We start from the raw sequence: 15170 nt of genomic DNA, 5'->3' as shown, positions 1-15170 counted from the left end.
TTCAAAGCCTTGCCACTGCTATTTTGTTTTGTCCCATTTGTTTGTCACCCAGTGGTCACTCTGAAACCATCTGTATGCATAGTCCATACAAATGGGGTGTCTACCCAGTACAGTTCTCAGAACATTTGGTATATTGTTTAGAGTGAGAGCCGTACATGTGTAGCTTGACCGTGAGCCCAGGAGTTCATGTACCGCTTTATTCCTTACTCTCTGTGTTCTCCCCAACATTTTTTGGTTCCCTGGGGCTCACTTTCATGGTCCTCCAGTCATTAAGCCAGGGCTTTAATTTGCCTACTCTGCCATACATTTCCCACGATTGCATCTGCATCCAGGGCTAAATGGTGGAGGATAGGGAGAAAAATCAGCAGTAAGGATTTTCTTCAACTTTTGAGGCCATAGTTCCTCTTTTGGAGTAGATTCATATCCTTCAGAGTTTTAGGCACCTGCCCAACTTCTACTTTCACTGCTGCAGGCTTGTCTGGTAGCAGAGAACAAAGTAAAGGGGAAAAAAAACCCAAGGGATTTTCCTCCATTCTTTTGGAGCCTTCGGAGTCCCTTTTAATGCTCCTTAGACCAGAAAGCAAGGTCTTGAAGTTCTTTCTCTCCACACCTGGATTTCCTTTTGTGTTTCAAGCTGCTTTTGAGTACCGGCCAAGCAATATCTAAGGGGGAAAAATGGGACACTTGCTACAGGTTTGGTGGTACTTTAATTTCTGATCTCTGACTCAGTGTGCCTCTTATTATTTCCTTCCAGAGCTCTCACACATCTCCATACATTCTGTCCAGAGTTTGCACTGTGTTCGGTGGGGTGACAGGGTAGAATGTGCTTACTTCCTCTTGCCCAGAGCCAGAACTCCAAAATGCACGTTTTTTTACATTTGTTTTTACACATTGATTTAGAAAATGCGAATCATTTTAAAAGGAAAAAGCATCACAAGATAAGAGATTTTAAATTCATACACTAAGAGTGTGGAATAAAATACTATCATCACTTTTTTCTAAGAAAATGAAGAAAGAGCAGCACTGGGAGAGGTATATACATGGCATAGAAACAGAGAATTAAGCAAGGGCTTTTATGTCTCTTACTTAGGAGTTTATGCATGGATTGGAATCAACTTTGTTTTGGGAAGGTTCGACCATGAGGATGGTGAGTAACATTGTTATCTTAAGACAGTTCTAAGGACTGAATGAAGGTTTATATTGTAACCTATCAGTATAATGTAAGTGCCACATTTGAGTTGTTTTCTTCTTTTTTTTTTTTTTTTAACTAAAGATGCTTCATTTTCCAGTCCTACTTTGCCTTTTTGTTTCTTTCTAACTTTTTAATATGGAAAGTTACAAACATTTACAGAAGTAGAAAAAATAATTAAATGAATCTCCATGAATCCATTACTCAGTATCAACACTAATTAGTGGTTGGTCAGTTTTTTGGCCCCACCCTGCCTCCATACAACACAGATTTTTTTCCTTTTGGATTTTTTTAAATGTTTATTCATTTTTGAGAGAGAGAGAGAGAGAGCACGCACATGCAAGTGGGGAAGGGGCAGAGAGAGAGGGAGACACAGAATCTGAAGCAGTCTCCAGGCTCCGAGGTGTCAGGAAAGAGCCCGACGTGGGGCTTGAATCCACAAACCATGAGACCATGACCTGAGCCAGAGTTGGACGCTCAACTGACCAAGCCACCCAGGCACCCCTCCTTTTGGATTTTTAAAACTAAACCCCAGACAACCCCATTTTATCTTCCTGTACTTTAATGTATATCTCTCACCAATGAGGAGCTTCAAAACAAATGAAATATCTACAATGCCATTCTTAAATTTTAAAAAGTTAACAATTTCTAATACCATGTAACATCTATCTAATACCCAGGTAGAGACTTCCTTTATTGTGTCAAGAACATTTACATGTAGTTGTCTTGTTAAAATCAGAATCTGAACAAGGATCACAATTACATTTGATTGATAAATTTCTTAATCTGTAACAGCTTCCCCCCTCCCACCTCTTTTCCTCAAATCATTCATTAAAAAAACAAAAACAAAACAAAACTGGCTCACTTGATAGAATGAATTTGCCACATTCTTGATTTGATTGACTGAATTTTTGTGGGGTCTTAAACATGTTTCACATCCCTCCTTATGTCCTATAAATTGGAGATTAGATATAGAAGCCTGATTAGACACAGATTCAGTTCTTTTGGCAAGAATAAATAATAAATAAATAAATTGGCACTGTTTCCTACTACATCACATCAGAAGTTTTATAATGTCTGGTTGTCCCATTTTTAGTCACGTTAAGACTGATCAGGTATTCAGGGTTCAGGTATTGTCAGCCTGATCTAATCTATAATAAAAATTCTCCAGCTACTTTTCACTTAAAAGTTATAGTAGCCAACTGTGATTGTTATTTAGATCCATTTTTCATTAGAGGTTGCAAAATAGTTATTTTTCTAATTCTTCATTTCTTCTGCATATAACATCTGGGGTTTTTATATAGCAAAATTTTCTTCATTAACTATTTGAGTATCCTGGAATACAGTTCTTAATAGAAAGACAGAATAAATCTTTCATTCTTTCCTTTTATTTATCAAGTTTTTGAATAATGAGTTGATGTCCTAGCAATTTCCAAAGGTAACTAGTGAAGTTTTTTTTTTCAATATCATTATGAATTTGTAGATTTTAAGTGTTTGATGCATTGTAGTCCATCACATCATCATTCTTTTCAGTACTCAAATTATACATTTCCCTTGCTTTTTGGCACACTAAGTTATATTCCAGGTTTGTCTTGTATTTTTTCTACCTTAGATCCAGCATCAGACATTTTTTAAGGAGCCCTGGTTGCTTTTATTAGAAAATGATATTTAGAGCCCATGGATGCCAGGAGTATTTATTGCTCCTAGATTATCCTTGCTTTGAGGCCCTTTCAGTGGACAGAGCTAGAAAATAGTATATTTAGAAAGAGAAAAAGAAATAATGATTTCATAGTGATAGTTCCAATTCATATTTAAGATTATAAGGTTATACAAAGAGGTAAAAAATCTGTACACTGAAAACTGTAGAAAACTTATGAAAGAAATTGAAGAAGACCCCCCCGAAATTGAAGAAGACCCCCCAAAATTGAAAAATATTCCATGCTCATGGATTGGAAGAACAAATATTGTTAAAATGACCATACTACCCAAAGCAATCTACATATTCAATGCAATCCCTATCAAAATAACACCAGCATTCTTCACAGAGCTAAAACAATCCCAAAGTTTGTTTAGAACCAGAAAAGACCCCGAATAGCCAAAGCAATCCTGAAAAAGGTAACCAAAGCTGGAGGCATCACACTCCTGGACTTTAAGATGTATGACAAAGCTGTAATCATCAAGACAGTATGATACTGGCACAAAAACAGACACTTAGATCAGTGGAACAGAATAGAGAACCCAGAAATGGACCCACAAATGTATGGCCAACTAATCTTTGATTAAGTAGGAAAGAACATCCAATGGAATAAAGACAGTCTCTTCAGCAAAGGGTGTTGGGAGAACTGGACAGCGACATGCAGAAAAATGAAGCTGGACCACTTTCTTACACCATACACAAAAATAAACTCAAAATGGATGAAAGACTTAAATGTAGTACAGAAAGCCATCAAAATCCTAAAGGAGAAAGCAGGCAAAAACCTCTTTAACCTTGGGTGCAGCAACTACTTAACACTTCTCCAGAGGCAAAGGAAACGAAAGCAAAAATGAACTATTGGGACCTCATAAAAATAAAAAGCTCCTGCACAGTGAAGGAAACAATCTGCAAAACTAAAAGGCAACTGATGGAACGGAAGAAGATATTTGCAGATGACATATTAGATAAAGGGTTAGTATTCAAAATCTATAAAGAACTTAGCAAACTCAACACTCAAAAAACAAATAATCCAGTGAAGACATAGGCAAAAGACGTGAATAGAAACTTTTCACAAGACATACAGATGGTAACAGACACATAAAAAAATTCTCAATATCACTTATCATCAGGGCAGTACAAATCAAAACCACGATGAGATGCCACCTCACACCGGTCAGAATGGCTAAAATCAACAACTCAGACAACAACAGTTGTTGACAAGGATGTGGAAAAAGAGGAACTCTTTTGCACTGCTGGTAGGAATGCACACTGGTGCAGCCACTCTGGAAAACAGTATGGAGGTTCCTCAAAAAGTTAAAAAATAGAACTACCATACGACCCAGCAATCACACTACTAGGTATATATCCAGGGGATATAGGTGTGTTCTTTCAAAGGGACACATGCACCCCAATGTTTATAGCAGTGCTATCGACAGTAGCCAAAGTATGGAAAGAGCCCAAATGTCCATTGATGGATGAATGGATAAAGAAGATATGGCATATATATACAATGGAGTATTGCTCAGCAATCAAAAAAAAAATGAAATCTTGCCATTTGCAATAATGTGGATAGAACTAGAGTGTATTATGCTAAGCGAAATTAGAGAAAGACAAATATCATATGACTTCACACATATGTGGAATTTAAGATACAAAACAGATGAACATAAAGGAAGGGAAGCAAAAATAATATAAAAACAGGGAGGGGAACAAAACATAAGAAACTCTTAAATACTGAGAACAGACTGAGGGTTGCTGGAGGGGTGGTGGGTGGGGGGATGGACTAAATGGGCAAGGGGCATTAAAGAAGACACTTGTTGGGATGAGCACTGGGTGGTATAGATAGGGGATGAATCACTATAATCTACTCCTGAAATCATTATTGCACTATATGCTAACTAAAGTGGATGTAAATTAAAAATTAATTTAAAAAATTATAAGGTTATTGCTTTATATCTTTGATTTTATACTTCTATGGTTTTTTTCTTTTATGCTGAATGTTTGTTCCTAAACATACTAATATCATAACATGTTTAATGGCTTAAAAATAATACCAATAAAATTATTATCCGTAAGACTACTACAGTGCAGTTTAAGATACTTTTTTTGCTTCTCTTGTCACTAAGATACATCCTATAAGGGATATAGTGAAAATGCTGTTACTTGAAAGAATTCTCTGTAGTACATAGATGATACAATGAGATTAATTTATTTCAGTTTGCTCTTCTTTTTCTAAGGGATTTCCATTTTGATTTTTTTTCATTTTTGATTTAATTTTTTTTAATTACTAGGCTGTTTCTGTTCCCTTATTTATTTCAGAATCAGATGGCGAGGCTCCCCAGGAATTGGCAATAGGGCGCAGAAGGACAGTAGGGATATTGGATATGGGAGGAGCCTCTCTCCAAATTGCTTATGAAGTCCCTACCTCAGCCTCTGTCCTTCCTCCAAAACAGGTATTTTACCTTTTAGGGAGATTGGGTTGCTAGAAATGCCAGTATTTGGGAAGGAAGGGCACTGTCTTCAGACTTAGACCAACTTGCATGGGTCCAAATATTTGTTTAGATACTCATTAGCTTACATTATCTTGGGTAGGTTACCTCTCTGAGCTTTAATCTCCTCCTATATGAAAAGAGAATAATAATATTATCCACTTCATGAAGTTGGGAAGATAAAATGACACCATGTATGTAAAGCACTTAACAAACTCACCAACATGTGCTGAATGTTTAACTTATTTTAGCAGTTATACTCCCTGTCTCCTGGGGCTGCTTGAAGATTAAACATGATAATTCATATAAATCCCAGAGTACATTTGATACATACATACTTATTCATTAAATGTTATTTCCTTTCCCTTACTTGTGATTCCATTCTTGTGCTTCTAATATTCCTTACCTGACTAGAATGTAAAGAATGTTTGTATCTTGAGGGATGAGTTTTATCATAGAGAGGAAAAAGAGCTGCAGACAGTTTTTAAACACCTATTTTGTGTAGCGAATGAGACATATTGTACTGCCCCCAAAACTTTCTAATCTATCAATGAAGGCAGCCTGTGATAGCTTTCTGTAAATCAACCAAAATGAAAATTCCCTTTTTTCTCTTTATGTTGTATTATAGGAAGAAGCAGCAAAGATCCTGCTGGCTGAATTCAACCTGGGCTGTGATGTGCAACACACCGAACATGTGTATAGGGTTTATGTCACGACCTTCCTGGGGTTTGGGGGCAACTTTGCCCGACAGCGCTATGAAGACCTCGTGCTGAATGAAACCCTTACCAAAAATAGGTACTTTTGACACGGGGATCTGTGCCTCTGAAATAGAATGTCATCAGGGTGCAGGTATTAGGAAGGAATACTCATATCCTACTGAGATAGATATGTCCTTGCTTCCTCCTCCTTCCTGACCACTCCTGTCAATGGGGTAGTGTCACTACTAACAGGAGGCCCCCTATTGGCAGTCCCACTTCATCTAGGTTAGGGCGCATCTGATCTTTGCTCTTAGGACTCGAAAAGTACAGCACCTTATTGTGATGACCTCTTGCTGTGTCCTGTTTCAGAAATGGTATCACAGGATAAACGAGGCTAAGTTATTAATTTGCAGTGTGCAGTATAACATAGCTCTTAGCAGTTCCCTCTCCATGGAAGATGTATTTGTTTACAGACAGTGGAGTTGCATCTTACGTGGGAGTGAGGTTCCATAGTGCACATAAAAGATAAAAAACGTGAAGTTAGAATTTACTTTCACATTGTTCTCTCGTGAAGTCCAGAATAGCCAGTGTTCCCTGCAGCGTGGACAGATCACTGATTCTTCATTTGGCTACCACATGAAGTATTTAGACTGTAATGTAAAAATAGTTGTGAGGGTTTTGTTAGTATTTAAAATTATTGTATCATTTGTTAGTATTTAAAATTATTGTATCATTAAAATTATTGTATATTGTACATTGAAGGAGGTATAAAACAGCAGAGGTTTTTTTTATCACTATAAAATTATTTACCCCCATTTGTCTTGTTAGAAATACTAATTTGAAGAAGTACCTGTATAGACTATTTGTAATAATTGCTCCACAGCAGTTGCCTCATTTGGGACCATATTCAAGAAAATACTGTCTCCTAATTCTTTTTCATTTTTGTAAGTCTCAACTACCAAGAGGCCAGGGTGTTTTAGGAGACTTCTGTTATCCTGGGTAATGGACAAATGCCTTAAAACCAAGCAGTGTATTTGCATTCTGAAAATACTCTTTAGTCTGTACAGATGTTGCTTGGGCTGTGGAGCTCCGATCGCTCCTGTTGGTAGTATGGCATCTGAAGAGCAATTATGAAAGTTTTACACCAGTTTTGTTTTGTTCCATCTTTGTTAGCTGCTGTGCTTCCTTTTCCATTTCCTTCCTTTGTTGTTCTGGTGCCCTTTTCTTTTGTCTGCTGTTTCCTGTCTTAGAACTCGGCAGGCTGCATCATGGCCGCCACCACACATCAATATGTACATTGGTATTTTCTTGCCAAGTTCCTAATTCAGAAGACTGATCATTCATCTTGTGTAGCTGCTACTCTACTAGACAAACCCATGCTTCCTGGGATGTCAAAACCTAATGGTCCTTTCTTCTTAATATGATTTTCTGAGTCTTTTTAAGAGTTGATGTCCCATCCTTAAAATAGGTTCCAGTTGTTCCAGAGCATTTTGTCATGTTGCCATGTTCCCATTCCCTCCTTCATTCTTTACACTGGTGGGGGCTTCTTCATCCCAGGAAGTCAACCCTTCAACATTTCTCTTTTTAGGAACTGATGAATAACTCCAGTTGGCAAAGTTATTTGGCCTCTACTGATATCTGTCCTCGGACATCTAAACTTTTTAGGAATGGGAATATTGTTGCTGGGCAAGTGCAGACTTGAAACAGCCAGAACCATGTGATGACCAGGATAGGGATTAGAACCTGCCCCTACCCATCCTTCCCACGTCGGGCCAGGCAGGTCCTTCCTCTGGCCAGCACTTGTCACTGCATCACTGAGGCAGTCTCTTCCTCAGGAAACTCTCCCAACCTTCCCTCTTTAGCTCTTCCCAGGTGTTTTGCCAAACGTTAGAACCACACTCAGTGTGGCAAGATCTTGGCACTTTTAAGAGACGGTGGGAACAAAGACTAGATGGAGACCAGCAGATTGATATCTCTTGTTTCACTATACATTGGGAAATATACACGTTGATTAAAAGGTTGAACAAAATTTGATCACTGCCATATTTCTCTCCTTTTTTTCCTTCCACCCTTCCTCCCTCCCTTCCCGCCTCCCTCTCTTCCATCCATACATCCCTTCCTTCCATCCTTCCTTCTTTCCTTTGTTTCTACTAAATTGAATTTGCTTAAGGTAAATGTTCATGTGTTGTGACCGCATGGTTGCTACTCCGTTCTTGTTTCTAGGGATGCCATGTAAACAAAATATCTGTGAAGCCCATTCTTTGACCAGGTATCTTGTAGGCATTTCTTAGAAGAGGTTGAGTTCATTAGTCATTTGTTTTTGTTGTTGCGGCAGGTTGCTGGGCCAGAAGACAGGTCTGAGTCCGGACAATCCATTTCTGGATCCCTGCCTGCCTGTGGGACTCACAGATGTAGTGGAGAGGAACAGCCAGGTGCTGCATATCCGAGGAAGAGGAGACTGGGCTTCTTGCAGGACAATGCTGAGCCCCCTGCTGGCTCGCTCCAACACCAGCCAGGCCTCGTTGAACGGCATCTACCAGTCACCAATTGACTTCAACAACAGCGAATTCTACGGTTTCTCTGAGTTTTTTTACTGTACAGAGGATGTGTTACGCATTGGTGGCCGTTACCATGGGCCGACGTTTGCCAAGGCTGCTCAGGTACATTGTTTATAGTAAAGATGACTCATACCAGAAGCAGCCATTTTTGTATGCCTAACTTTGTGCCAGGTGCTGTGCAGAGGGCTCTGCATGCCTCAGTTCACTGATTTCTTCACAAGAGGATCCCTGTGAGCCTTTGTTTTACAGATGAGAATGTGGGCTCAGATGTTAAGGAGCCCACTGTGCTATACTGTCTTCTAGTTCATTAAGCTTAGGTTTCCATATATGTCTTGATCACCCTAATTATCACCCAGCTCCAAAATTGTGGTGGTGGATAATGGTTTCTCCTGTAGCTCTCCAATAATCTTGTTCAGTGTTTGTGGTCAAAAGTGTCATCCCCAGATATTTTTCCCCTCACTTGGTATTCTCAGTTGTAATGTGCCTTTGGAAATGATGTCACACAGGTGGACAAGTCCACTTTGATTTTCTTGGTTTGTTCAGAGGCCAGAGTGATATATAGGGTCACTTGGAATATTAAAAAGATATTGGGAAAAGCAATGTCACCGGAAGTACTATTTAAAACTAAAATGCAGGGGCGCCTTGGTGGCTTAGTCGGTTAAGCGTCCGACTTTCGCTTAGGTCATGATCTCGCGGTTCTTGGGTTCGTGCCCCGCTTTGGGCTTTGTGCTGACTGCCTGCTCTGAGCCTGGAGCCTGTTTCAGTCTGTGACTCCCTCTCTCTCTGACCCTCCCCTGCTCACACTGTCTCTCTCTCTATCTCCTAGAAATAAATAAAACATTAAAAAAAAAAAAAACTAAAATGCAAAAGAAATAAAAATTCATTTAGAGCATATATAGGACATTAGCAGCTTATAGGCTTAGATCATTAGTTACCTGAACAGGTAAAAGTTTTGCTAGCTTTCTATAGCTCCTTTAATTTAGGTTCATCTCTGAAGGTTTGCCTATCTTTCTGATCTCTCTTTTAGCAGAGAAACTTACGGGAAGAATCTGACCTTATATTTTTTTTATTCTTTTCTTTCTGCTTTGTTACAATTCTCTAGAGTTCTTTGGATAGAAGACTTCCAACTTAATAATATCTGTACTATTCTTATTATTCTATTCCCTAAAGGTAGTCCCTAAGAAATATTGAGGAAAACCTGGTTTGTATTTGTTCTTTCCTCTCCAGCCTCCGGGAATACACTTATATTCCTTTTCCTTTCTAGCATCTAGGGCTGCCTAACTGTTCATGGCCTACATCTTTCACTCATTTTAAAACTTCTTCAGAATCTATTTCCTTGAACACCAAAGGGCTCAAGTTACTCCTTACTCAAGTTGCTAGTGGCTTCATATGTTCTCTTTCCCAGGTGAAAGAAAGATGATTTTATTCCCTTAATTTGTTTTTTTACTTTGACTCAACAGTTATTTTCCCAGTGATACTTTCCCTAGCAACCATGTCCAAAACTGCAGCCCTCCCCAGTATCACCTATTTCCCTTTCCTGCTATATTTTTCCCATGAGCATTTATGTCATATAACACACTCTATATGTAAATATGTGTGTACATGTCTTATGTATACATACATGTATATGTATTACATATAATACATATGTATATGTATTATTGTCCATCTTACCACTAGAGTGTGAGCTTCATGAGGATAGAAAGTTTGTCTGTTTTGTTCACTGCTAGGTCTCCCTGGTACCTAGAAAAGCAGCTGGCACAAAGTAGACATTCAGAGGAAAGGAATGATTCTTTGCAGAGAACTATAGCAGGGCAACAGGCCAGTGGTAGAATTTGACCATTCTGTTCCATCTGCTTTACCTGCCTGTCTTACATAGAGTAGAATGAGGCTCCCTTTAGCTTTGTTGTTGCTATTTCTTGTCCTAACCTGACCCTTCTCTGAAGCCAGAGAGGCTCAGGAGCCATGATGGGCTTGTTTTGTATTGGACTTGAGATGATGGGAATAAAAAGGAGACCCCCAGCAGCCTGCGTTCTGGCACTCACTTTGCACTGTGTCCAGGGAATGAATGTGGCATTTCTGTTTTCCTTTGTCAACTAGTGGCCCACAAGTAACTTTAGAGGTGGAACACCTGAGACTGTAGGGAAATTAGTTTGGCTTTAATTTCATGTTCCTTTGTTTCTCTGTGATTGTTCCAGGATTACTGTGGCATGGCTTGGTCAGTCCTAACTCAGAGATTCAAGAATGGCCTCTTTTCATCACATGCAGATGAGCATCGGCTCAAGTAAGTAACTTCCTTTTCTCCTTAAGATGTGGCCTGAAAACATAGACAGCAGATTATGAGGGAGAGAGAGCAACAAGAATACAGATGGGATTTTCAGTTGAAGGAGAAACAAGAATTCGATTATTTTAGATTTAGATTTTCTGAATGATAGGCTTCCTATTTTGGTGAAGCGAAGGGAAACCAGGATTACTAAAAGTTTCTCTCCAAGTGGTTTGAAATCAAAAGTGGTGTTTTTTTATTTTTTGTTTTTTATTTTATTTTTAATGCTTATTTATTTTCGAGAGAAAGAGTGTGAGCAGGAGAGGGCTGGAGCGGGGCTGGGGGGAAAGACAGAGAATGAGAAACAGGCTCCAGGCTCTGAGCTGTCAGCACACAGCCTGACGCGGGGCTCGAACTGACGAGCACTGAGATCATGACCTGAACTGAAGTCAGACGCTTATCTGACTGAACCACCTAGGCGCCCCATGGTGTTTTTTGTTTTTTTTTTTTTAACTTTTAATGAAAATATTGAACACACAAAGAAATAGAACAGTAAATAAACCCTCACCCAGCTTCAACAACTACCAATATTTTGCCAGTTTGCTTCACCAGTCCTCCCATTTTGTAAACATTTTAGTTAAGATATTTTAACCATAAACAAAAATAGGATAGTCTAATGAATTTCTGTATACCTGTCACCCTGCTTCTCTGCTAACAGCTGTCAACTTCTGGCCAGTCTTGTTTCATCTATTTTCCCACCCTTCTCCCCTCTTACCACAATAGGGTTATTTTGAAACAAATCCCAGATATCATGTAAGTATAGCAGGTTCCTTAAAAATAAAGACTCTTATAAAAAGAAAGAGAAAACCACAGTCAACAATATCATTATGGCATAAAGGTATTCCTTGCACTTTTGTGGTAAACATCAAGATAAAGTAGCTCAGATTTGGCTCCACCTAGAGGCGAAGAAGGTGAACTGGGGAGATGGATCTTTTTTGACATCCAACGGGAGTATATGGAAAGCATTAGTTCTTTTTTTTCTTCTTCTCCTTTAAAAAAATATTTATTATTTTGTTACACAGGTATCAGTGTTTTAAATCAGCTTGGATGTACCAAGTCCTTCATGAAGGATTCCACTTTCCCTATGACTACCCACACCTTCAGACAGCCCAACTGGTATATGACCGAGAGGTTCAGTGGACACTGGGAGCCATTCTGTATAAAACACGATTCTTACCCCTCAGGTAAAGTGGACTGATCTGGCATCTTGAACTCAGAGGATATTGGTGTCTCAGAATAGGTTTCTTAAGTGACCTCTCTCCCTCAAAAATGCACCCAAATTAACCCCCCTGTGTTACTACCCTATGAACTATTATTACTAACCAGTTACGTTGAAACAGAAAGAATGTTGAGAATTTAATCTGGAGTTTGTTCTCTAGTTTTGCAACTTCAGGAATGCAGTTTTATTTGTTTATCCATAATGAATCATTCTTTAGGACTGAGCTCTTACTATCCATTTCTGAGATACTGACTGACAAAACGGAATGTCATTCTTAGGTTACTGTAGAAACCTTCTGACTAGAGAGCTAGGGGAGGCTGTCTGTATAGAGCAGTCTTTCCAAATGGGTAGAGTCACTCTAGACATCATGTCATTGACTTAGACTTTTGGTGAGCCAGAATTTAGAACAAAGCACACAAGATGCTTTTAGGGGGTATTGTTATTAAGCTATGATAGCCTGATGTCTTGCTCTATGTAGATAAGATATTTGGGATAATGTTTAGGTACTCTCTCCCCTGTATTATTTAGGATAAACTAAAATGAAGTTTTAATCTTTGCGCTCTGTTTCTTTAAGCCCAGAAACCAGGCAGCTGATAGATGTGAGAGAAGTGGGAAGCTGGAGAGTATGTGCTCCAGATGAAGGGCTGACTCCTGTCATGCGGAAGTGCTGTCCCAGCACCTGCCAGCTCTCATTTGTCAGGACAAGCCAGAAATCCATATTTTATAAGCAGTCTTTCAGTTTGGAGATTCACGTTTAGAGAAAACACTGCAGGTCAAACAAGACAAAAATAGATCTAGTATCTGGACCACCAAAGTGCAGCTTCTGTTCTAAGCAGACAGGCTCCTTCACTTTGGGTTACATGTCTCCTCATTTTTTTCTGGATTACAATACAGTTGATCAGGTCCCTGCTTTCTTTAGATATATCCTAAACTCTCAGGAAGCATAGCCAATTTTTTTCAGGATTTCAGTATACTCTGATTTATTGACTGGATTTAGGGGCCACCCTATTCTTTTTTTTTTTTTTTTTTTAATGTTTTATTTATTTCTAGGAGAGAGAGACAGTGTGAGCAGGAAAGGGTCAGAGAGAGGGAGTGACAGACTCTGAAACAGGCTCCAGGCTCTGAGCTGGCAGTCAGCACAGAGCCCGACGTGGGGCTCGAACCCACGAACCACGAGATCATGACCTAAGCGAAAGTCGGACGCTTAACCGACTAAGCCACCCAGGCGCCCCGGGGCCACCCTATTCTTGTTAGAACCATATTTACAAACCGTATATATGTATTTACAGAATAGCATGGGACCACTGTTAAGACTAATGTTATAAATGATAGTCTTATCTCACTGTTAACTTTTTTGTCTTCTAATTTTGTCCCCATTGTGGAGGATGTAGGCCTCTGAGGCTCCCTCTGCAGGCCCTGGAAAAGAAAGTACAGGAGGAATCACATAGCAAGGCTGGAGGCCTGGAGGCTGGAGATGTTCTTTAGCTTTGCTTGCTCTGTGGAGCTGGTATCAGCATATTTGCATGGATGGAATAGATGACATAACACCACTGGCCTTTTAAGTCAGCGTGAATGTTTCTCTTTGAAATTAACATTACTTTTCACCTTCAAACTCTTACCTAGGGATCTACGGCAAGAAGGTGTCCGGCAGGCCCATGGTAGCTGGTTCCGTCTCTCCTTTGTCTACAACCACTATCTCTTCTTCGCCTGTATCCTGGTGGTGCTACTGGCCATCATCCTGTACCTTCTGCGGCTACGCCGGATTCACCACCGACAAACTAGAACCTCAGCTCCATTGGACTTGCTGTGGATCGAGGAGGTGGTGCCCATGATTGGGGTACAGGTAGGGCCGTGAGGCCGAAAAAAGCCTTGGGAAGCTCGAGTATGCCAGGTTGCTGCCCGTTGACTTCCACCACTTTCTTGTACTGGCCTCAGATGCTGCTTTGCCTGACCTTGGGATATTTGGCCTTGGAATTTCTACCTTAATATCTACTTTAATTCCTTCTCAGTATCCAGGTCCTCTTCTCTAAGAGAAGCTGATTTAGTCTGTGAAGAACTAAATAATGAGAGTTTGGTGCTAACAAAGAGGACCAACCCTAGTCCAACTGAAGCATGCTTCTACTCCATTATCTGAGAGGTCTAGTGTATTCCGGGCATCTAGACTTTTCTCCCCTTGCTAAAGCATGAAGTTTGGCATTCGGCAAACTGGAAGTCTGGTTGAAACCAAATTTGGAGCATCTGATACAAAGCTGAAGACATTCCAGCAAGTGCAGCAGCCCCTTCTTTCTCTGTAGCAGAGATATAATTTATGTGGAGATCCACACCCCTTCATAGGGATCCAAGATATTTGCATTTCAGTGGAACAGATATGAACTTCTGAGCAACCAAAATAACATAGTTTCTTTGCTTACTTGACAAAGAAGCCGTCATGAGTGTGGTCCGAGATCCCTGACATAGTATTGCTGGTGTTAATCATGTGATTTTACAAGGTTAGAACCCCTTCTAAATGAATGGTCAATCAAAGATTTTGACAGTATCTTATGTGATACCTGGTGTGACCAGGATAGAAAATGTTTCTGTGACTATATGCCTCACTGGCTGTTTGGGCATTAATTTTTTCTTTTTGAGCCTTAAATGTGCTTATGGAAAAACTGATGGGTTTGGAGATCTGGATTTGTTTGGTTTTAAGTCACCGTCTCTAGGCATATTTTTGTGAGCCCCTTTACAGAAAAACTCAAAAAGAATTCTTTTATTTCACTGCAGTCAATATGTAGTTTGGGAAGGGAGGTGTATTTGGGTTGTTTTTAAAGAAGGAAAGAACAACAGTATCAGGAGAATGGGCAAAGGCAATTAAATCCAATTTAATTTAAAGGCAATTAAAATCCAAGCTTTTATTCATATTTTTCTGAGAAATAGAAATTTTCCCAATTTGACACTTGGAATGTCTGAAAAAAAGCAAATTCTAAACATCAAAAAATAGGTAAATCTGTTCATAAGCTAC

At 39.5% G+C, this 15170-nt stretch overlaps 1 protein-coding gene across 1 annotated transcript in view; it reads left to right on the top strand.

Moving 5' to 3' along the window:
- Positions 1 to 15138, top strand: part of ENTPD7 (ectonucleoside triphosphate diphosphohydrolase 7) — a 40324-nt gene extending 25186 nt beyond the window's left edge. The window contains exons 7-13 of the mRNA XM_039249217.1: positions 1091 to 1147; positions 5202 to 5335; positions 6000 to 6166; positions 8405 to 8729; positions 10826 to 10911; positions 11973 to 12134; positions 13793 to 15138. Coding sequence (XP_039105148.1) covers positions 1091 to 1147; positions 5202 to 5335; positions 6000 to 6166; positions 8405 to 8729; positions 10826 to 10911; positions 11973 to 12134; positions 13793 to 14024 — 1163 coding nt within the window. The 3' untranslated portion in view covers positions 14025 to 15138. The remainder of the gene's footprint in view (positions 1 to 1090; positions 1148 to 5201; positions 5336 to 5999; positions 6167 to 8404; positions 8730 to 10825; positions 10912 to 11972; positions 12135 to 13792) is intronic.
- Positions 15139 to 15170: the final 32 nt, after the last annotated feature.

Source organism: Hyaena hyaena, unplaced genomic scaffold (genome assembly GCF_003009895.1).
Source record: "Hyaena hyaena isolate Hyena2069 unplaced genomic scaffold, ASM300989v1 scaffold_331, whole genome shotgun sequence".
In the NCBI taxonomy this organism is placed as follows: Eukaryota; Metazoa; Chordata; class Mammalia; order Carnivora; family Hyaenidae; genus Hyaena; species Hyaena hyaena.
Note: the sequence above shows the minus strand (reverse complement) of the source record. Positions and strands in the feature narration are given on the sequence as shown.